The 23,979-nt window shown below is 33.7% G+C and overlaps 5 protein-coding genes across 5 annotated transcripts; all 5 read right to left on the bottom strand.

The window, feature by feature from the left end:
• Positions 1-648: 648 nt before the first annotated feature.
• LOC125051027 lies at positions 649-2,206 on the bottom strand. Its single transcript, XM_047651150.1, has 4 exons — positions 2,075-2,206; positions 1,488-1,625; positions 1,285-1,319; positions 649-1,080 (listed from the first exon to the last, which is right to left on the bottom strand). Exons 1-4 carry the CDS (start codon positions 2,081-2,083, stop codon positions 756-758), a joined length of 507 nt encoding a protein of 168 aa, XP_047507106.1. The 5' UTR covers positions 2,084-2,206; the 3' UTR covers positions 649-755.
• Positions 2,207-2,922: 716 nt separating this feature from the next.
• On the bottom strand, positions 2,923-5,909 carry LOC125051028 (cuticle protein 18.6-like). Its single transcript, XM_047651151.1, has 4 exons — positions 5,794-5,909; positions 5,276-5,512; positions 4,512-4,678; positions 2,923-3,059 (listed from the first exon to the last, which is right to left on the bottom strand). Exons 1-4 carry the CDS (start codon positions 5,800-5,802, stop codon positions 2,993-2,995), a joined length of 480 nt encoding a protein of 159 aa, XP_047507107.1. The 5' UTR covers positions 5,803-5,909; the 3' UTR covers positions 2,923-2,992.
• Positions 5,910-8,782: 2,873 nt separating this feature from the next.
• LOC125051024 (cuticle protein 7-like) lies at positions 8,783-9,817 on the bottom strand. Its single transcript, XM_047651147.1, has 4 exons — positions 9,694-9,817; positions 9,379-9,615; positions 9,123-9,289; positions 8,783-9,039 (listed from the first exon to the last, which is right to left on the bottom strand). Exons 1-4 carry the CDS (start codon positions 9,703-9,705, stop codon positions 8,901-8,903), a joined length of 555 nt encoding a protein of 184 aa, XP_047507103.1. The 5' UTR covers positions 9,706-9,817; the 3' UTR covers positions 8,783-8,900.
• Positions 9,818-16,582: 6,765 nt separating this feature from the next.
• Positions 16,583-18,417, bottom strand: LOC125051010 (pro-resilin-like). Its single transcript, XM_047651130.1, has 4 exons — positions 18,386-18,417; positions 17,448-18,311; positions 17,206-17,372; positions 16,583-16,760 (listed from the first exon to the last, which is right to left on the bottom strand). The coding sequence occupies exons 1-4, from the start codon at positions 18,395-18,397 to the stop codon at positions 16,688-16,690; spliced, it is 1,116 nt and encodes a 371-aa protein (XP_047507086.1). The 5' UTR covers positions 18,398-18,417; the 3' UTR covers positions 16,583-16,687.
• A 3,779-nt stretch (positions 18,418-22,196) lies between these two features.
• LOC125051034 (cuticle protein 7-like) lies at positions 22,197-23,095 on the bottom strand. Its single transcript, XM_047651155.1, has 4 exons — positions 23,002-23,095; positions 22,751-22,921; positions 22,466-22,632; positions 22,197-22,320 (listed from the first exon to the last, which is right to left on the bottom strand). Exons 1-4 carry the CDS (start codon positions 23,011-23,013, stop codon positions 22,251-22,253), a joined length of 420 nt encoding a protein of 139 aa, XP_047507111.1. The 5' UTR covers positions 23,014-23,095; the 3' UTR covers positions 22,197-22,250.
• Positions 23,096-23,979: the final 884 nt, after the last annotated feature.

The raw sequence follows: 23,979 nt of genomic DNA, 5'->3' as shown, positions 1-23,979 counted from the left end.
ATTCAGCATAATAAGGAAAATTGGTTAAGAACGATAAAGTAAGTTTTAGGCAATAGCCAATTATACAGTCCTTCAATTCTTTTTGCACGCTATTTTTATCATACTTAAAACTTTATAAATAAAATAAATAAATGAGTGGCGGAGTGTATTTGTTTCATGATTTGTCAAACTAATTGGCAATAGGGTGATCACCCTTCTGTGCCTGACACACGCTGTCATGTTTTTGGGTCTGAAGCAAGCCGGGTTCCTTACGATTTTTTCCTTTACCGTTTGAGCGAATGTAATGCGCACGTAGAAAAAAGTGCACAGCCGGGGATCGACCCTACGACCTCAGGGATGAGATTCGCACGCTGATGCCACTAGGCCAACACTGCTACTTGAAACTTTATAGTCATACTTAGTAATTTTTAATGATAGTATATACAATAAAAAAATTATAGTTTTTAAATGTATAATAGATTGTCTATTTAGACGAAGATTTTTCGTATATACAGATTAATAATAATATTTATTATTTCATTTATAAGTACCATAAAATGATATTAACAGTAATTGGTCTCATCTAATAAGCGATCTCTTTGTATACATCTATTTGGTATAATATATGACTAATCTGGTATGTACAAGATTAAAAGTTAAGAACTGGGATAAAATAATCAATAATTTATTTAATTTAGAGATATAAAAAATACAATCAAAAATATATCAAATTATTATGAACTTATAAATTAAATGAGATAATTCTTCATGCTTAATTAGTGTACTGGATATTTGGCAGGGCTATGTGAATAATAGAGCCCATTATACCCATCAAGCCCGTAGCCTTGATTATAAGCATAACTGTCCACCTTGCGTTCTAGGTAAGGACTGACGTTGTGATATGCCGCTGTTGCCGGGATGTATCCATATTTATGATTATGTATATAATGTGATGGGTCATGGGAAATAAAATAAGGCTCCTTTTGCACGGGAATATGATTTCCATAGATTTGTTCGGTATTAATTTTACGTTCTAAATAGGGGCTGTACGGATGTCCTATGTTGTTCCCGTAGTGACCGTTGTAATCGCCAGCATAGTGTCTGAAATAAAGATATAACATTCTTACTATTTAGGGAATAATATAAGGCTCCGTATAATTGTTGACATATAAACTCTACATAGTAAAAATTAATGATAAATAATTAATTATGGACTGCAGTAATATTAATAGCAAAATCATTGACTAACATCATTGCTCAGAATATTTTAGCAGGCATATGATAGTTATCTACAATCTTACATACCCAAAGTAGTTGTTGTGGTATCTTCCAGTTTCATGCTGAAAAGAATTCAAACTCAAACTCAAAATACATTATAATCTAAAGCTATATAAATTTTAAACTATAGCAGTTATAGAACATGAAGAATTTACACGATCTATTTAAAAGGACTTTAAACTCAACAACATGTAGTTTGTTAAGACGATTCAAAGTAAAATGAAACTTACTTCTCCTCTGGGATGATAAAGAATAGGTTTGTAGTATTCTTCACGAGGTTCCAGATATTCCGGGTTGATATGAGTATGTGAAGTTGCCTCTTCATTTGTAGCGGCAGAAATTGTGGCTACGCTAGCAATTAGCAGTAACTAAAACACAACCATATATAACTTAATTTAAACACAATTCACCACTGCCATTTGTTATTAATTATTTTTACTAATCTAAACAGCGCTACAGCATATACACAATTAATTATATGCACTGTTAATCAAAATACAGAGGTCTTTAATACACACAGCCGTACTATTGAAAGAAAATGCTAAGAAAATATGTATCGATATAACAATAATAATTCAGCAGTGCCACATCTCTGCAGGGACACATTTTAAACATTTGCCGTCATTTTGGTCTTGGAATTGGTCGTTGATGTCAGGTGTAACATATGCCACAAAATTGTTCTTCACGTTTCATATAAGGGTTGAATAACGAAATATTCATTTGGCTACAGGATTCGATCGGGTAACCCCTGGGTTGACCATCACGCTGCACATACTCGTGAAGGTAGAAAACACTTTAAATTTAATTAAAAACTTACCACAATCATTGTTGAAGAACTGTATTATTCTATATTGAATCGCGTATAACGCCCATTTAATATAGTAGTTTCAACATTATTTTGTGTGCGTGTTTGGTTATGTATGCATGTATGCCGCATGCATTCTGATTTAACATTAGCCTATTAACTTTTAACACAGGAATAAAAATCTAAATCAGTAAGATGTTAAGATAAAGCCTTTAATAAAATTATTCCACGGAATTTGCATAAATTCCATTCAAAATAAAAATTTTGAATCTGTATATAAAAATAATAATAGGCTTTTAATTCAGATACTTATACATTTAAACTCATTTATATTTCAATCTTTTTGTAGGTATCTGTATGCCCTTTTTTATCAAAGGCCTCCTGCTAATTCCATTATTCCACACTGCACTCTGCCACTCTCAGCCATCTACCACCTGCTGTTTCTTTATTTTGTCTCACATTTCAAGTGTAGAAAACCATTCCCTCAATTGCTATTTTTTTTAAAATGAAGGTAGATTTTAATTCTAGACGAAACCAAAATTTGCCTGCTTTGTTAGAAATAACCGGTATTACTTGGTTCAGACATTTAGTCTTGATTAAAAATATAATACATATGTATTTGCATGATCGGATTCTCTGTTAATTAGAAGCACTTATTTTACCATTAAATTGAAATACATTATATTATGTATCTAGGTGAAAAAACAAATTAGGATTCTCTGAGATATTTGATGTTATACATATATTTAATAGTACCTACGAATTTACTTTTTAACACACCCTTCGAATCACAAATCGAAATATAATCGTATAATGATATAGGGTTAAATATAATTATTATGAAATGAAAGGTCAAGCAATATTAGCGCTAACATTTATTACGTCATTTGATAAATAATAAAACTTAATTTACATAGATTTTTCGAGGCTTTAAATGTGATGTTGCTGTAAGTGGAAATGGTGATGAGGTGATGAGTGATGCACTATTGCGTTAAACCTGTAAAATTATTTATTATATATATGATTAGTATTTATAAGTTAATTTTAAAATACGACATTCCTTTCTTGCTTTAACCAATCGATGGATGATTAGACAATTTGTATATCTATACATATATAATTCTAAGTATCGAAGTTTGGCCAAGTGGCTTCAGCGTGCGACTCTATGCTATGCACCAATAGAATTTCTTTCTATGTGCGCATTTAACATTCGCACAAACGGTGAAGAAAATCATCGTGTGTCAGGCACAAGAGGCTGATCACCTACTAGCCTAATAGATTGACAAATGATGATGAAACAGATACAGAAATCTGAGGCCCAGACCCAAAAAGATCTACTGCCACATGATGTTTACATTTTATGAGCGTGTTTATAAGAAAAAAAAATTTATAGAACAGGGAGCAAACGGACAGGAGGCTCATCTGATGTTAAGTGATACCGTCGCCCATGGACATTCTTAATGTCATAGGGCTCGCGAGTGCGTTGCCTGCCTTTTATACTTAATATTAGCTTTTAATATCACTAATAAAGTACTAATTTCACGGTGTAAATGTACCAAATAATTGTACATCTATGATATCTTAAACCCTATTTATCACGTTTAACAAAGAAATATTTTATTAAACATTCGCCACGGCTCGTTAGTGGAACATGCTGACGACAAGGCTCATTTGTTTATTCGTTACCAAGTACCGATTTCTCAACCGAATTACTGTGCATTGAAAATATTCTAGTCCTATTATTCGAGGCTATTTGAAACTAGAGTGGGAAATTCAAAGGAAAGTCACGAACCTATTGAGCAAATACGAAAACCTTTTTCTCTTGCGACAAAATGTCGGAATCTCTATATATATAGACTTTTCGTGTCACAATGTTCGTTCCCATACTCCTCCGAAACGGCTCGACCGATTGTTATGATTTTTTTTACGCATATTCAGTAAGTCTGAGAATCGGCTACTATCTTTCTTCCAAACCCCTAAGTGATTAGGTAGGTAAAAAGGTAGGCTAGGCAGTAAGTTGAAACGAAGTTTGCTGGGGCAGTTAGTAATAATATAAAATATATCAGCGATTATCAAAGCTAATAAAGATTTCATGTTAAAAGGATTTAACCTCTGAAATTAGTTTAAGAAGTTTTTTAATACAGAACTGAACAGAAGTTTGGCTGTAATTCCCCCCTAATGTTAGGTGAGACGCGGCCTATCTGTGGGCATACCTGTCCAAGAGAAGAATATTTCGCCGCCAAAATAAAGCAATGGTACACTTAAGAGTAGTTAATTAGTTAAATACTTCGAAAATAATAAAACTGGATTGTTGAGACGTTTTCATTAATAAATATATATTGATAAGTGATCAGCTGTTTGAACCTGACACACGGCGCACGCTGCTTATACGGTGGATATAATAACTAAAGTATAGAGGCGGTATTTTGCATTCGGACGTTATATTTACCCAGTATGGTCATCAGCTTTGTATTCCACTTTCCTGGTCCTACCATCAGGCTCAATAAGCTCGTACCCTCCTTGGACAACGTCTCCATGACGAAACTCGTGCTGAGATTTCACGTCACCTGTGTGATGGTCATGTACGGAATACGCGAAGTTGTATTCAGGGAACGCCTGTTTAAATTGCATTTCTAATTATTATTAAATACATGTTTATTTAAATAAGCAGTTAAGATGTTATTTATTATGTTAAATAATAGACTTGAACAATGAATTAGTTTGTAGAAAACAGCTTTTGGAAAAAAACACTTTCCAAAAGATTATAATAGAATCGATGACATTTACGTACTAGATTCTATAGAGTAGCACGTAATGTGTTTACATAATTTATTAGATCACTTTTTAAATAAGTTTTAATTGTCATTACATCTTGACATCAACGTGTGAAATCTGTCATTCATTGAAATCAATTCACTGGCATTACGTGACAGAGGTACCATCTATATAAATTACTTAACAACAAGTAATAAATAAACTTTTCATAGTATTCGAATATAGCCAATTTTTTTATAATATATCTATTCAGTATTTTTTTTAAATATGCTATTTTGAGAAGGCTCTAACTTTTATGCTTGACACTTGTTAACTGCTTATAACTGTTGCATTATACGAGTGTCAGTCTGCGGATACACTTTTACAGGAGTCACATCGGTTGGAATTGGTTAAGTTATTATGACAAATAAAACTACTACATTAACTAAGAATACTTACGTAATGATCATGATGAATGGGAACATGTGGAACATGCGGCACATGGTGAATTGGGACATGATGGTGCTCCAAAGGTACATGATGATGAATCGGCACGGGGTGATGAATTGTGATTGGGTGATGGGGTCCGTCGTGTTTCTCTATATGTTGGTGGGATACCGCGGTGGGAATGTGATGATGATGGTGCAACGGAAATATTGCTTGGCACACTGAGAGCAGTGCAAATGCACATAATAACTGAAAGAGAAATTAATAGGCTGCAATAATTTCAGAATTCACTCCCGCATCATATTGTAATTCGAAGCCAAACAAAATATTCAATAATATAAAAACCGCAAGTTTACTTATGAATTAATTTGACGATGATATATTTAACAGTTTGGTTACTTAATTGTTCAATTTTAGCTTTGTTAGGCTCATCAAAGTTTCCGATTCCAAAAGCAAATTCAGGAGTTTTGACACATTAAAGCTTGTTATAATCCAAATTTAAAACCGAAGTAAAATTTTATATGACTTACCCTAATCATTTTTGCTAATATTTAACTGTTTCCAATTCCTTCGTTAGATCACGGATATGAGTGACTGTATTAGCTAAGTTTATACGCTTATATAGAAGTTTTAATTGTGGGAAATATCAGAGCAAAACTCTATTGATTAGTTTCTCAGACTTTACCTACTCCTATCGTAATATGTTACATTAGTGAAAAAAATATTATGGTATTTTCACACCTACCATTCAATTGTTTATCTAGTAAGCATACATCTATGTGGAAATGAAATGTATATACAAATAATATATAGATTTTCACCCTAAAGTAGTCAAACTGTAATAACAGAACCACTATGTGGAACCAGCTCCCACGGAAGTATTTCCGAACCTATTCGTCATAGGGTCCTTCAAGAAAAGAGTCAATAAGCGGCAGTATCACATTAACATCAGATGAGCCTCCTGCCCGTTTGGCCCGCTTTTAGTTAGACTCTTAAGTCAAGTCAAATCATTTATTTCAATTAGACCACCTAAAATGGCACTTTTGAACGTCAAATAAAATATAATGATTATAGTTGCCCCTTCCAAAAGGTAGTGTGGAGAAGAATGGGCAAGAAACTCCACACTTACTCTTTTAAAATATTTTGTATACATTAGTTAAATAATTATATGTGAAGACAATGTACTCCTAGAGTAATACTAAAATAGGCATATAACTTACCAATTTAGCAATGCGGCGGATAGGTCAATTATTGAATTGTTAGTATACTTGTTCCTCACATATTTAAAAATATCGAAACAGTAGAAGAGTAATAAAAAAAATCGATAAAACAGTGTGTGAAAAATATAATTATTGTATTTAATACGTTTATTTCTTAAATTATAGAAAAAGGGTTTCATTTAATTAATCTAATTGGGTCCTGGTAATTGAGATTAATAATTTAGAAGTGTCAACGATTTTTCTTAGAACTATTGTAGCAGTAGTTCGTGTATAATAATGACAAAAAACAAGATTTTGACATACAGTTAATACTGCTAAGCTTGTGAGAACTATATGAATTGTAAAATCTTTACAATAGTAAATTGTGAAATGTGATCTTGTACAATGGAAGTAGGCAAACAAGTGATAAAAATTAATTGGTCATTAAGATCGAGTAACTTTAACCTAATTCGTGGATTATGTGTATCCCATAATCTTAATAGATTATACCCTATCTGACGCCTTTTCTATACCAGCAACACAATACACTATTTGGAACTATTTTAAAGTACCTACAAGCTATAATAAAGTTGGGTTATGATAAGGTAATTTGTCAATTAAGTTTTTCAAACAGCAGAACCGCTTTCACGAGACTACTCTAAACATGAGAGGAAGAAACTACTGTTAGATATTATTTATTAACACTTCGATGCAGAAACCTAATACAATTTGACATAAATAAATGAACCTAAGTCCCTAACTTTCGTACTAACTGATGTGAAACTGATCTAAAATTATCGTGATTCATGTGACCTTTTTTAGTTTAGTCTTTTGTTCCTGTTTTACTTTTATCTAAATAACTATATGTATTATGTATTTTTGCACTTCTTGCTTACCTTATCTAATTTTTTTTTAACAATGGTTACCTGATCATTAGAGATCACTCGAAAGCGATAAGGCCGCCAGTTGCCCTCCTTTTCATTAAATTGTGTTAAATTTTTATATTGTAATACGACAAAGTGTAAATAAATTAATATATTGAGTGGTCTTCAGTTTTAAAGAACTACCCTTCAAATGTGTGTTCTCACTTAAACAAAGAGTTTATCAGCTTCTGGAACATTATAGTGGCCAGTATGGATTTTATAGATTTCAATGAGATTACTTCTTAATCATTTAACTAAATCAGTAAGATCAAGTGCAGATCAGACACTCAGTATGAACCTTAACAACACCTAAATGATAGTTGAAAATTCACATCAATTTGTTTCTTGACAATTTTGTACATAATGGTGTCTACGAACACCGCGACACATACTTCAACATGATTGCGTTCAAATTGGCCTCTATATAGGAATTACTGTCACATTAATGTCGTAAGATATAACTATAGTTTTATTATACGAATAAATAAATCATTGAGATAATCAAAAATCCCTTATAATAAAATTAATTCTTAGTAGAATTGAATTAGTATGATAATAATCAGAGACTTGGAATGTTAAAAGAGTTGCGCAAGCGCTTGTTGAGTGTTAATTGCACCGCTGAATTGAAGTCCGCACACGCCAGTATGCGTGTCTAATATAATACTTAATTATATTTTGGGCCACTAACGCAACGTTACAAGGGCAAGACGCTTATTCCTTTTTGTTAATGTATTACAAATATAGCGAAAGCATAGTAATTTAAAAACACATACACATTATAATTTATATGAGTTGTTTGAGTGAACTAAAACTTTTCGTGCGCACGATTTTGAAGTTATACTAAATTTAAATAAGAATAAATTTTTATGATGCGTGCGCAAACCGTCACAAAAAACCGACACCCTGAATGTCTGTTCAAACGTCGGTAAAACAGTCTGGGCCGCTAGTTGGCGCTAGTTGTTTTATCGACAAGTTGCATTGTCTGTCATGGCGTAGTGTTTTTCAGAGTCGTGTTTATTTAAACCAAAATAATGATTTCTATACGAGAAAACCCGTTCCAATGTGATAAAAAACATAGTGTTTATTGTAAAATATCATGATTAGTCCATATTATATCGTTTCGATTGGAAGTGACCATTAAAATGGACAAAAAAAATGCAATTCGAAGAGGCAAACGTCCCTCTAAAGTGCTCGAAGAAAATTATTACGCCAAAAAAGTAGGTAGTAGTTTTTACTGTGTGCGCATTTAACATTAGCTCGCATTGTGAATGAGAACATCGCGAAGAACGGCGTGCGTCAGGTGCGGCGTGACATTAATTACAGACAAGGAAATCTGAGGAACTGAACGATGAACTGAATGAACCTTAGGGATGTATTGTCGCAAGAAAACGATAAAATACTGATCAGCAAAGTATGTTTATTTACAGAAGTGAATATCAAATATACACATTTTTTACACTTAAATATCACAATCATCATACATTCAACACGAGCACATCAATATAGCCTAGTCGTTTAGTAGTGGAGACCGTGATGCCCATGAGCGTATGCGATGGGGGCAGCGTGTACGATGGGAGCTGCGTGGACGATGGGGGCAGCGTGAACAACTGGGGCTGGGTGGTGGCCAGCGGTTTTGTGGACTACAGCGTTGAAACTGCAAGCAATTCAGATGGTTAAAAGTTGTTCCTTAATCTCAGACTTAGAGGTTTGCCTTTTTTAATACAAATTAAATCTTACCCGTGGTGGTCATCAGCGGTGTAGTCAACCTTACGGACGGAACCGTCAGGTTCAACCAGAGAGTAGCTGCCGTGGACTGCACCACCGTCGCGGCTCTCGTGCTGGGACTTGTGGTCTCCGGTGTGGGGGTCAGCCACGGAGTAGGAGTAGTCGTATCTTGGGTGAGACTGGAAGAAAATTAATTGTTAACTCAAAATTCTTTTATAAATTTACCTACTTGAATTTTAGTGAAGTGTAAATAAAGCATTTAACTTACGTATTCAGCGTGTATGGGGGCAGCATGGACGATGGGGGCAGCATGAACAGCGTGAATTGGGGCGGCATGGATAAGGGGGGCAGCGTGGACTACGGGAGCATGGTGGATGGGGGCGGAGTAGTAGCCATGGACGGGAGTGTCATGACGCACGATGCTTTGCGACGACACAGCCGAGGCGTGGTGTACTGGCAGGAAACCAGCGTTAGCAGCAGCCAATAAGGCGCTCAGGGCGACGATCTAAAAAGAACAACAATTAATTATTATGAGCATTGTTCAAATAATATTAAATATTGTTCGTATGTCCTGTTGACTTACTTTGGTGAACATTTTGCAGTGTAAATCAGAGTATGTGACTGATACTATTATCGTAGTCGCCTGGACTTTTATATGAAATCCAAAACTTACTGGACAGCCCTGCAGTGGTGGGGTATGCGGTCAGTAAGTTCCGTAACTTTGACATAGCGCTGCGAGGTCATTTTGCGCCTTCGATAATAGGCCTCCTTCCTCACTGTTGCCACTTGCGCCCGCAGCTACGTGTGGTGGAATTTAAATACTATACAGTTGATTTATGATACCGTTTCGTATATTGATCATTTTCAATTTAAGCTTATAGAATTCAATTATAATTAATCTATTAACAAAAGTAATATAATACAGGTAAATGGACTAAAGATATTGTAAAATCCTATCCAAGACAAGGCAAAACAAACCGAGGAAGACCGATCTTAAAAACGTAACAGGCCTACTATGGAGAAGGAATGCCCTGGATACTACAATGGAAAAATCTGGAGGAGGCCTATGTTTGAAGACAAGCTATCACCGAAGAAGAATTTTTTTTTATTTAGATTAGATTTGATTACGTAGATGGAATAACAGTATAGGAAATGTAAATAAAGTTCATGCGCCTGACATTACTTGGGCTATGTTTTTTTTATTAAATAATGTGAGTTTGCAGGCAATGGTGGCTAATTTTGGGGATTATAGCGGTGTCAGCAAACGATGTTAGCCCACCACATATACTTTTTATAATGGCTGATGATTGATTATAATATTAAAATCAAAATATATAAATCCATAAAATTAGTTATTAGATGGTTGAATACTTGGTTGTTTGAAATAAAGGCTTCATTCATTCAACAATTATAAGTTATACGTTGAAACATACATTGCTATATTAAAAGTTATAACGTAAGTAATGTAAAAATTGCTAAAAAAAACTACATAACTCATTTTGAGGTTTCCCAAGCATGTCCATGTAAAAATCTTTTATTACACTTTTATTAATTCAAGTTATCTTTTATCTCAAGTACTTCAATGATGTAAGTGAAATGCTCTAGAGTAATTTTAGTGTCGCTTGTTTTTCGTAACCGCAATTATTAATTTCCATAAACGGGGGCGTTAGTTATCTTTATTGACATGGCGCAAATATCGTTCAAGGCGTCGTAATCAATTAGATCTTACCTAACCACCCCTATTCACACCCAAGTTACAAAAAATATTTTCTGTTTATTTACCTAAAAAAACATTTTTTCTTCATATAATATCTCTTCTAAGTAAACAATACTTGAAAGATCACTCAAATTTTTGATATAAAAATATTTGGCGTTTCGGCCAAAACCCACTGATGTCCAGATTGAGCATTCTGATAAAGTTGCTGTAGTTTTTATAATTTAATTGTTTTTTTTTTAAATATCTTTTGTATGTTATATTTGCCAAGTCCTTGTCACATTAAAAATTGTATTTGTTTTTCTTGCACCAATGTTTCAGTGTGCTGAGCATTGGCGAGCTTTTATAAATAAATAAATTAATATATCAGCGTAAGCGTAAATGCTAAAATAAATGCAAACTCAACTCAAATTAACGTTATTCATATAGGTAAACAAGTACACTTATGAACGTCAAAAAAGAAGTTAAATTAATTGTAAATTTACATTTACTACCAGTTCGCAAGTCAATTGCGTAGAGCGGGCGAGAAGAACTGGCAAGAAACTTTCAAAATAATTATTTATAAGACAATACATAGTTAGTTTAATTAACATACTCATATTATTATTGAGAACCTAAGAACGAACTTCATGTCAACGAGAGTAAAACTGTTAATCGTTTTTTATTCATACCGAAAGAGGGGCAAATTACTTCGACGTGTTTTTTTAACGTTTTGAAGCTAACAACACCCAAAAGAAGAAATTAATTTCCCTTACACCAAAACCAGTTAGTCCACCATGCTTAACATCGCTATTAAGCTTTTGGTAAACAAGTTTAGAGTCATTTTGGCAACTATATAAAGGGGAAAATTACAAATAAAAATTCAACGCCTTTCGTAATATACTTTTATTTGTTAAAAAAGGAAAATAAAGTTAACGCTACTTTACATTCTTTTTCTGTATCTAGATAACGTAAGAAATAGCGGATATCGCTGTCAATTAAATTAGTCACTAGGTCAAATATTCAAGGTTGCAAAAACCGCTCCATCAAAGTCGGCCTACAATGACAATTTCGCATATTTCATAATAAAAAAAATTAAATTAAAACCTGTCTATAAATAGATCACGCTCTCCAATGAATAAAAAAATAAAATAAATCAGTGGCGCTACGACCTTTTTAGGTCTGGGCCTCAGATTTCTGTATCGGATTCATAATAATTTGTTAATCTAATAGGCAAGTAGATGATCAATCTCCTGTGCCTGACGCACGCCGTCGACTTTTTGGGCTTAGGGCAAGCCGGTTTCCTCACGATGTTTTCCTTCACCGCTCGAGCGGATGTTAAATGAATATAGAAAGAAATAGAAAAGAAACAAAATCCATTGGTGCAAAGTCGGCCATCGAACCTACGACCTCAGGGATGAGAGTCTGACGCTGAAGCCACTAGGCCAGCACTGCTCAATAGTTATGACTATGAATAGTTCATCTTTGTCCTCTAGTAACCAAAAAAGTAGTAAAATAGTGTAAATTGAACACTTGCTAATTATAAATACTTAATTGTTACAAATCTAGCTCGCCCACAACTTCTTACGTGGTTCTTTTTTATGGTAGATTTTCGGGACGTTCTCAACAAGAATATATTTCAGTCAATTTGGATTGCATCATTTCTCCATTATTACGTCGCGACTCACGAAAGAGTCAAAACATTAAGTAAAACAGTCTTGCTACCCCGTCACTGAAAAATTATAAATTTAGTTTTATAACACTACACTATAATTATTCATTCCTTTAATGAACGAATCTTTTGTACCTATATGTACTTTGTATTTATTATTTTTCAACAGACAGGGTTCCGTTTGAGAAACGATGCACTATTGTGTGAAACCCGTACGCAAATCCGTTCTAGTTTTTGAGTTTTCTGTTCATACAGGTGAACTGCGTCCGGGAGATATTTTTATGTAAGAAAATTTAAATTTCATAGTGTTGTTTACAACAATTCTTATTAAGGCATCCTCAACGCCTTATAAATAAAAAGTTTTGCCAATACCAGAGAATGTCCAGTCCAGAATGTTTTCCCATTATTACTACCATTTTTTTAAACAGAACTGGACAGACGTTTGACCACAATCCCACCTGATGCTAAGTGAGATATTATGGCGAGGAGATGCCTATTTTATCGCCGCTTAAATGAATCTATATTATACTGTCTAAGGATACTCCTTTTCTATTTTTATACGAAACGATAAACCAAATCGTGCAGTGTAGCACCTGGGAATGTCAACGACGAAGAGGGTGAAACTCCAGCGTGCTTCTAGATGAGCGTAACTTGAAAGGGGAAAGAAAGAAATGTCGCCCTTCTTGAAATGCTAGTTCTTTTTTCTACGGCAGATAATGAATGCGCTTGAGAATATACGAGGTTGTCAGTAATCATTAAAGGTAGTTAGCTAGGTATTTGATTTCCCAACGTCCGTATTACGTTCATGATTTGATATAATCGTAAATTGAGTAATTTATAAAAATAAAAGTGCATTGTTGGCTCATATTAGTCAAGGTTTATTAAAGATAGCGGCAGATATTGTCATGCCCCCTGCGGAGTAATCTATCTGGCCCAACAGAGTCCCAATCAAACATTTAATTCTAATAACTTACAGACAAAATAAAATGCGTGTTATATGAATGATATGTTTATAGGCTGACAACAATCGATTTAAAAAATAAGCTTTCAAAAAGTGTTAGTAATATGTCAAGGGCATTTTCAAATACATATATATATAGTTTATAGATATAATTCGTTCGGATCTCTGTGTAGAGAATATAGGTACTGTAAAGTGTAAATTATAAGAACGATGATCTTTGTACCACTTATTAGCTATAAAATGTGTAAACAAACCCCTGTATATAATGACACTAAATTTTACGTTATCACTTTTATTACTTAAAAAAATAAATGTTAAAATGTCAAATTGTATCTAAGCTATAGTTATAGCACACCCCACATACACATCCTCACGTACGTACCCTCACTTTCACACCAATATACAACACAGACGAATTAGGTATTATTCAGTTGAAGTATTTAATATTTTATTTCCTTTTGTGTTTGAACTTTATTGTATATAATATGTATTCCATCTTTGGCTATATGTTTAGTATAATTTTTTTTTGTTTTACATAATTTATATTAGCTGTAGGATATTTTTACTAAATTTGACTGATTTATGAATAAGCTTATATTAACGTCTTCTAGCTTTCTTTGCGTACAAATGAGTACTATTATTCTATAAATATCTAAGTACATTCTAGTCTATGTATAAATTCCGGTAGTTTAATAGATTCATTCATGTGTGAAAACCACGAAAGTAACATTAGAAGTAGCTTAAGCTTTGCTTCGTTAAATAATATCACTCGCATATAGTATATAACAATTTTATGTACACGAAATTTCTAGGAAATAAAGCTTGAAATTTATTTAATTTAATACGCACTCCTGATAATGAAGGTATAGCAATTTACGTATCACTTATACAAAACACATACATTTGTATGGTACCAAAATTGAAATAAAGGAGTTAACTGTGGTGCTAGAACTTTTCCTGGAATTAATTTGTGTATCTGTTTTATGATCATATTTATTTTCTTAAGGCAAGTAGGTGATCAACGCGCCTAAGGCATAGCGGTTTCCTCACCGTACGAGTTTATGCACATACGGTAAGAAATTTCCATCGGCACACAGCCGAATATACGACCCTCAGGGTTGATGGCCTCACGCTCTGCCACTAGGCCATCACAGGATAAAATATTCTAATCTGCGAATAGTACGGCACACAACATTGCTTGCATAGAATTACAATATACACAAAGCCACCAATGCTCTTTTCAAAGGCTTTATTTGACCAAAACCCATCGAAATTAACAATTGTATCGTGCAGGAGTTTGTATCGAGTAGTGTTGGCCTAGTGGCTTAAGTGTGCAACTCTGATTCCTGAGGTCATAGGTTCACTCGAAACATGATGGAAAACATCGTTAGGAAACCGTCTTGACTTAGACCCAAACAGTCGACGGCGTGTCAGGCACAGGAGGGTGATCACATACTTGCCTATTAGAGTGACAATTGATCATGAAACTGATTTTTATTATTTTTATCGTGCAGGAGTACAAAACCAAATTTTTGAAATAATGTAGTATAGGTATTTCATTGCCATTCTATTTTCAAATTGTGACACAGTTGATTAATTAGATATTTATCTCCAGGGTATAGGCGTTATAGCGAAATCATTGCACGCAATTTCTCGAACCTGCCATTTACGGTGTGGACATTTCATGTAAATACTAAGTTAAATAACGTATTAACAAAATAATTCGATATTATAGCTTAAATTATGCCTCAATTACTCCACGATACACTTAACATGTGTGAAGTTTATATGAAAATTGGTCTTTGACATATAGTCTAGTCGACAAGTTGAAAATGGTACAAAAAAGAGATACTGCTCTTAAAATTATGTGCCATAGCTCATTGGATCCGGAATGACGTCTAGAAAAATGTGCCAAAAGCGTGTATTAGCACATAAAAAAATTGCAAAAGTTATAAACAATTAAAGATGAAAAAAAAAGACATTTAACAAACTATTAATATTTAAGAAATTTCCAATAAAAAACTCTAAGCTTTCGGAACTCTATCTCCATTATTTATAATTTTAATTTAACGCTGAAAATAGGTCTGCGCGTGACATTTTTAGGATTCGCGCGTGGCGTAAAAAGCGACTACGGCACATTAATTAATTTATTTAAGGTATCGAATATTTTTTTTTAAATTTGAAAAAAATATGGTGTATTCTGAACACTATAATTAATTTATTCCCGTTGGAAATTTTACTTAAAGTTAATTTTTCAACAACTTAAACAATTGTTAACTAACGAAATTTTCTCGAACTACCGTCTTAATTGTAAGTGAAAAAAAAATGTTTAAATAATGGTCGTAAAAAAAGTTGGAGGAGGCCTTTACCCGTGAAGGGGTTCCAATCGATGGTACTGAAGGTAGCTACGATAAAGCTAAACAAGTAAAAATTTGTATAAAAATGTAAAATAATCTAAGCTGTATAATATCATTATATATTATTATTTTCATTTTTTTGTCATGATTTGGAAATTAAACGGGCTTAATTATTATTTATTATTAATATTATTACTGTTCTTCCCTGTTCCACGGGTGAGTGTACAATGTACATGTGACACACGAGTGTTACATTGATTGTTGTGGTTTTCAAAACACTTTTATAACACTTAAATTATGCAAATTAGCAAGAAACGCCAAGAAATTGACCTCAAGAATATGAAAGGAAATTATAAAAATTTATGCAAAATTTTAATTACGAAACTGTTTCAATTAGACATTATTCAATTTGCTACCGTAATGTTGCGTATAAACCTGACTAGTAGTAGGCACAGGCTTGCAATTAAAATTGTATGAAATTGTAATTCATGAAAATAATTCCTAATTGCTAATATGTAATGTAATAATGCCTAAGTAGCGGCGTAAGGCGTAAATATTTGTTTCAAATGTATGAATACTTGTTTGTTTATGATGAAAAAAAAATAAGTAGTAGTATTACTAAAAAAATATAATATACAAGTATGAAAAAAATATCTTTAGTAGTTTAAGAATAACTGTTATATGTTGTGATTAAAAAAAGTTTTATGTTACATATTTTAATCACGTGACGTAACGGTTTTCAGCTTGTTAAACATTTAAGTGATTCAAAATCAATAAAATAAACCAAGGTATTTTTATAAACACTTTATTATTTAAACATTTGTACTTTCGAAATCAATGATCACAGCAATACGATATAATACAACATAACAATCCATAAGTCTTTAAGGAGATCTACCATTTTTGATGACGTTGTGACGAGTAGACATGATGACTAGGTCCTGAGTTCTGTACAACCGCATTGAAACTGTAAAAAATAATAACAAAAATAAAATACATTTTAACACGAATAGTTCAAACTGTGAAGCAATAGATTTTCTATATCTACGTAATTAAGATTGCTCGTATAGTGAAGAGAGATGTGGGACTACCAAAAAATATTTCTCCACTTCAATGTGTAAAGGTGATCTTGTTTTAATGTGTGAGTGCGGAAAAAGTGAGGAAGTTGTTAAACTAGTTTGGAAGATATCTCGGAACATCAGAGGTCGTATGAGGTCGTTACTCACACGATACATAACAGGTTTGACAAGCACATGGTTGAAGTAGGTGACGCGGAGAATCATAGGTAAGCAATGTCGTGTCAATAGCAGCTATACAAACATTGTCTATGGGCGATGACTGCCTTTTTTGGCGTCTCGCTGCCTCATTTGCCCCCCTACTATATATTGAAAAAAAAACTATGATAAAGTTACCCATTGTGGTCATCAGCAGCGTAGGATACTTTTCTGTAAGAACCGTCGGGTTGAACTAAAGAGTATTCCCCTTTAACAACATCACCATCACGGCTCTCATGTTGCGCTTTATTGTCTCCAGTGTTGGGGTCCTGGACGGAGTATGAGTATTGGTACTTAGGGTATGACTGTAATGAAATTACTGTATTATTTTACGCCCGATCAAATAAGTAAACCAATATTGGTTATTAAGTTATACATACGTGATAGTTTTCGGCACCGGCATACTGTCTTGCATATCCGCCAAGACCATTTGAAAGAGATGCAGGATGGGCTAAAGTAGAGTGAGCTAGTGGAGCTACAGGGGCTAAAGGTGAGTTGTGTGTCAATGGTGGTAGATAGCCTGAGGGAGCTGCATGAGGTCCAGGGTAAGCCAGAGGTCCAGCGCCAGGGTGGGGTAAAGGAGCACCGTGGGCTAACGCAGCAGTATGAGCAAAAGGTCCGGCATTTGCTAGAGGACCGACATGAGGGAAGGCTCCAGCTTGAGGTAAAGGTGCAACGTGTCCCAATGGAGCGGCATTGGGAATGTGTCCTAAGGGAGCATTAGGAATATGGGCGAAGGGTCTAGAATGAATTGCTGAAGCTGGATGAATTACATTTGAAACGTGAGATAGGGCATTAGGAGCTAAATTCAAGGCAGGTGAGAGAGCTCCTTGGTGAGCTAAACCTGGATGCGCTAAATGGGCAGCATTAGCATGGCCGATTGGGGAAGCTTGTATGACATCAGTTCTATCAACGTGCGAAATAGCACGGCCAAAGGTATTACCATGACCAAGAGGGCCGTTGAGGCCACCATTTGGTGCACCTTGATAAGCAGCGTGGTTTAGAGGTGAGGCATGTCCCAAAGGTGCTGAGTGACCAGCTAAGGGACTGTTAAATGCCCATGGGTTGGCTTGTGGTCCAGGATGGGCGAATTGTCCAGGGTATGCGCCAGAAAGTGCAGGCACTCCATGTGCACCATTGTAGTTGTATCCACCGTGTTGCGGACCATGTTGTCCGTATCCTCCATGCCCAAGACCCAAAAGTCCAGCTTGGGCCGCGGCAATGACAGCACCTATCACAAGCACCTGTAAATCACAGTAAGATAGTTAGAAAATTAATTAACTTCTAGATTACATTCGTCTTAAAGCTTTTAACCCACTCGAGAGAACATTTTTTGAGTTGGATGTGAAACTGTGACTGACATACCTATGATGATAAATCGTCGGTTTTATAAGAATCTTCATCTCAGGTCCGGTGGGGCGTCGAGAGCGATCTCAGATTGACGATGTTACAGCAAGGTCGCTTTGCTTTGTTTTCACCGTTCTCTCATTATGCATTATCAGTGAAATGATTGTTAACGATAAGATCATGCGAACCGCATTGCTGTACCATGTTGATGTGTCAAATTGGGCTATGATAAGGTGTTATTGTTTTTCGTTTGTGAGGTAAGAATGAGGAACAGATAGTATGATTAATACTAATTAATATTAAGAATTCTCTGTGAGTGCGAATAGGAATTATATTTGCCTCATACCTGAAATACAATAAGAGCATAGTTTAAATTTTATTGCAACAAAATCAATGCTATTGTTAGCTAGACGGTTATTTATTAAAGGAAATAACTCACTTTGGTATGTTATATATCGAGGTGAGTTTAGTATTCGAATCGGTATGACAAATTCAGAATGTCGATAATTCGATTTAAAGTAACTATTCTACGAATAACTTCTCAACCGCTATCATTTCACTTAAATATGTTTGTGTTTGAACGGGAATGGGGAAGAAACATTTTTGCATAGTAAAGGTAATTTGTTTGTCTATTTTGAAATCCTACAGCTAATATAACAAATATATATATAATAGCAAAAAATTACACTAATAATATAGCCAAAGAATACATAATATTTACTAAATGGTTGAAAACATTTACAAAAGGGAAAAAACAATAAAAATTATTTAATAAATTTAACTAAGTAATACCTAATTTGGCTGTGCTCTGTGATGGTGTTTGAGGGGTATGCTCATGATTCTGCACTATGGAAATTCCTAATACTCATTTAGACCATATTCCGATTTTTATTTATAATTAGTTTTTTGTATTAACAGTATTTAAGTAAAAAGGACATCGGAATAAATATTGAATGTTTTTTAAATTAGTATGACCATAAGAAAACACTTTCTGGTTTTTTTAATTAGGTTAAAGCACTCAAAAATATCATTAGAGTGTAATTAGATTTCTAATTTCGAATGACCTCCTCATATTTACAATTTTTATCGTGTTCTTGTGTTCCACTCGATAAAATTTTTGAAGATTTTCTTAATGATACATCGTACACTGTAATAGATAATTTAAATAGTTGCATCACACGCTTTTTGCTTACGGATTTGCTCTTTGATGTTCCTTAAGAAATTTATAATTTACACCTGTAAGATAAAATTACTGTTACTACAGCGATGTCGCATAGTTTTTGTAGTGTCCTGCATAAATGTATCTACTTAATTGAAATGCAACATGCCTCTTGCTTTATTTATTTCTTGACCCAGGTGCAGCTGATCCTCATGAAATCTAGAGGAAGTTTTAGTGGACAGAGCTAAAAGCTCACTAAAAGTTAGTCTTGCTGATGACAGCTTTTGGTTGCTGTGCATATGTTTGTTATTTTAATTTGTAATAAAATATGTTTCTCTGTTTTAAACTAAATAAATAAAAAATAATAATGTGTGCATGTACTAGGTGTACACACGTAAGAAGTGAAACTTCTTTATGACCTTATTTTTAATTAATTTTATATGCAACTTTACAGAAATTGGTTAAATAAAGTTAAAATAGATAAATTTAAAAAAAGGCTTTTATCATCATAGACATGAATACAAATACAATTATTTCATTTTACCTTATTACTAGTAAGATTATTACAGAATTTCATTAATTGTAATTATTACTATCATTGTTATCGTTATTATATATTTTTGTTATTAATGCCTTTTAATCTCGTCGGATCAACCGTGGTAGGGACAAGAAAAAGATGGCGCGTAACCGAAAAATGTGACGGTAATTTTTCCAACGCCGATAAAGAAGTTTGACTTCAAAAAGCAACATGGCGCGTAACCGAAAAACGTGACGATTTGCTACAAAATTTCACCCATACGTCAATAAAGAAGTTTCACTTCAAAAAGATGGCGCGTAACGAAAAAATGTTATACTAAATTTTTTTCCAACCCCGATAAAGAAGTTTCACTTCAATAATAATATTTGAGTATGTAAATTAAAAATACATATGGTTGTCCTGTATCCAATTCCTGGGATAACAATATTTTTGGGTACAAAGACGTAACGTAGAAATTCAGGCACAAATGTTTCTAGATCTATTAGCTATTAAAATTATAAATGTAATTGTTATGTAATATTTCAAAGAATAAATACACTACTTGTTCTCGTACTAAGCTAATCGTAGTAATTAAATAGTGTTTATGTAAAACAATTCTATGTAAGGAAAAAGGATTTCGTGAATTAATTCGCGCCATAAGATATGAAAAAACATTAATGCCTAAGTCGGTACCTAAGATCACATTCCATCAACAATAATGACAGGTTTTAAAAACCTGTCATTATTGTTGTTTATTTGTTAAAATTAAACAAACAACAAAAAATTTGTAAAACAGTAGGAGAAGGTTATATTACCGTTACCTATTTTAATAATCATACCAATCAAATATACAGTAATTACAATTTTCTTAACCAATAATAATAAAATTTCATAAATAGAAAATTAATCCAATTTAAAAAGTTTGGCCCCTGTGGCAGTATACCTTTAACGCTGGCATCATTTCTTCGGTGTATTGCGAAACTGGAGTCACCGGTACTAGGCGTCAACTTATATATTTCAACTTATTACTTATATTAATTAGCGCCTAATTCCAAAGGGAACTTTATCGTAGTTGGAGGAAAAAATAAGTATTATTTAGTTACAAAGCTTTGTGTAAAACACATCAAAAACTGCATTTCAATTTCATTTAACTGTAAAATTAATTAAATAGAAAAAAAAGTTGCAATTGTTAAAGTCGACATATAAGCTTAAGCCAAAAATAATAAATAACAAATGTCCATTAGTTTATTTAAACATGTTTTAGATGAACAATAACTCTGCAGATGCTGGAGCATCATTCTTCCCCAACTGAGCATTTCTTAAGGCAGTTTTTGTCCCGCACTACCACTATGTGGAACCAGCTGCCTACTGAAGTATTTCCGAACCAATTCGACTTAGGGTCCTTCAAGAAGCGTACCAATTCTAAAAATACTGGCGATTCATTCGGGAGTTCTCTGGCACTGAGTGTCCATGGATGGCAGTATCACCTAACATCAGATGAGTTTCCTGCCCATTATATAAAAAAAACTAAATATTAAAACACCTATCCACCACTTGCCTGCTCAATCTTTTACAAAATTGCAAAAAAATCATAGGTTTTTTGATGTGATCATCATTTGAAATGCCATGCAAATCAGTTTTTAAAAGTTCTTTCATCAAAATAAAGCATATTTATCAGCGAGTAAATTAGTCTAGGACCAATCAGATCTGAGCAACAATGAAAATTTTACAGTCGGCACAAATCATATCTTTTAAAAACTTCCTATTATTTGTTTAGCTGAAAGGACTTTAAACAAAATTGTGCTGAATTGTTCATTAATTGAGGAAGGCTTCATTAAAATATCACGCTACGACCGAATAACGGCGGACGAAACTGCAGGACACAGAAATTGATAAAACGCCTTTAATGTTTTATGAACAACATATTGATTATTGGAGATTATCGAACTTTTACATAAAAAAAATATATAGAATATTAAAAAAATGGATATCCAGAAATTTCTTTATTTATTTCCAGAAAAAAAAGCCTCCAGTCAAATAAACTACGACTCCTTTATATTTACTTTTTGGACTCAAAATAAGGGCTGGTTTGATAAATAAGATTCATTACTTTAAATATAATTTATTTAACAGTCATTTTGTAGAAACTTTGGGGATAGCTTAGTAGTGGTGGTGGTAGGCGTGCTGGGGGTGAACTGAGGGCGCGGAGTTCTGTACTACTGCGTTGAATCTGAAAAATAATGAGAAATTAATTAATAAACCTTTATATTAGTTTAATTAACACCTCAGTGTTGTTTAGAAAGATAAATATATACAACGAAAAGTGTTTTTATGATTTGAACACTCTATATTTATTCAAGCAAATAATTCCTTACCCGTTGTGGTCATCAGCAGTGTAGTGGACCTGTCTGACGGAGCCATCGGGCTGCACCAAGGAGTAGGAGCCGTGGACTGCGTCACCGTCGCGGCTCTCGTGCTGGGACTTGTGGTCTCCGGTGTGGGGGTCAGCCACGGAGTAGGAGAAGTCGTAGTTTGGGTGCGCCTGCATAAAAAGTTTATGAAGTTTATGATTATTTGTATATAAAACTATTTTCAAGTAAAAAATGTTTTCATATAATAAGCGATAGAGCCTAAATCGAAACAAAAATTTAAATTCTTACATAGGTGTCGTGTCCATCGTACTGAGAAGCTCCATATTGTCCTCCGTACGCTAAAGGCGCGTAGGCAGCTGATCCATAGCCGGTGTCATGACGGACAATGCTCTGAGATGACACAGCTTGGCCGTGCAGACCAGCTTTGGCAGCGGCTAAGAAAGCGCCGAATGCAATTACCTAGAAAACAATAACTTTTTTAATAAAAAAATAAACTTATAATATATTCTAATAACTTGATAGATCTAAGAAAAACGTACTTTGCTGAACATTTTGTAGAATTAGAATTAAACGTTGCACGTCAAGTAGTGGATTAAGTGTGATATGAATTAAACTCGATCACTTTTTATATTAAATGAAAATGGGTGGGGTGTCAAGGATACTAGTAACGGATAACGGCCGTTTTTAATTATATTACTTGTTATAACGCAATGTGCCTTATCACGAAAGCTAACTATACATTGCCCTACGTTATAGCGTAATATAAATAATCGAGGATGTAAATATGAGGAAATATAGTTTTAGTTATAAACGTTTTGTCGTAGTTATTTTGAGAAAAACATGGGCTAACACAAGGTAGAATAGGAATCGCCTACGAAGTTTGGTTTTTGAGGGTTACATCCATAGACAAACTTTGTAAACCTTGTTAGTTGTAAGAAACTGTCAAATTATACATTACATACTAGGCCACTGGGGCGGAAAATGATTACAAAGTACCTTCTATTTGTAATAATTTAAACGCCCCAGTAATTACTTTATTTAAAATATGGTTTCGATATTAATTTTATCTTATAAAAATTGGTGGTATAACTTACTTTGGGTTTTATTATTTCTGAATTCAATATTATACGCACATATAATAGACAGAAATTCCATTGTTGCACAGCAGGGTTCGAACCTACGACATGAGCTATGAGAGTCGCCCGTTGTATTAGGCCAACACTGCTCTTTGTCAAATAAATTTGTCTGTATCTTTGTATAATGTGAATCCTGGATTGTCTATTTACAATTTAGGAAATGCAATAAAAAAGAAAGTAATGATAATGATATTAAAGAGAGGACATTAGTTTAAAATTTTTAAGAAATGAGAGCCCAGATTTTTCCATGTCAATTAGATATTTATACGAGTATATGAACATTTGAGACAATATATTAATTTAACAGAATATGGCTTGTTAAAATAAAACGTATCAGTTAATTACCCCACGATACAATTTTATTAGTAAGTTAATTTTTAG

Source organism: Pieris napi, chromosome 7 (genome assembly GCF_905475465.1).
Source record: "Pieris napi chromosome 7, ilPieNapi1.2, whole genome shotgun sequence".
In the NCBI taxonomy this organism is placed as follows: Eukaryota; Metazoa; Arthropoda; class Insecta; order Lepidoptera; family Pieridae; genus Pieris; species Pieris napi.
This window is presented reverse-complemented; position numbering and strand designations above follow the sequence as displayed.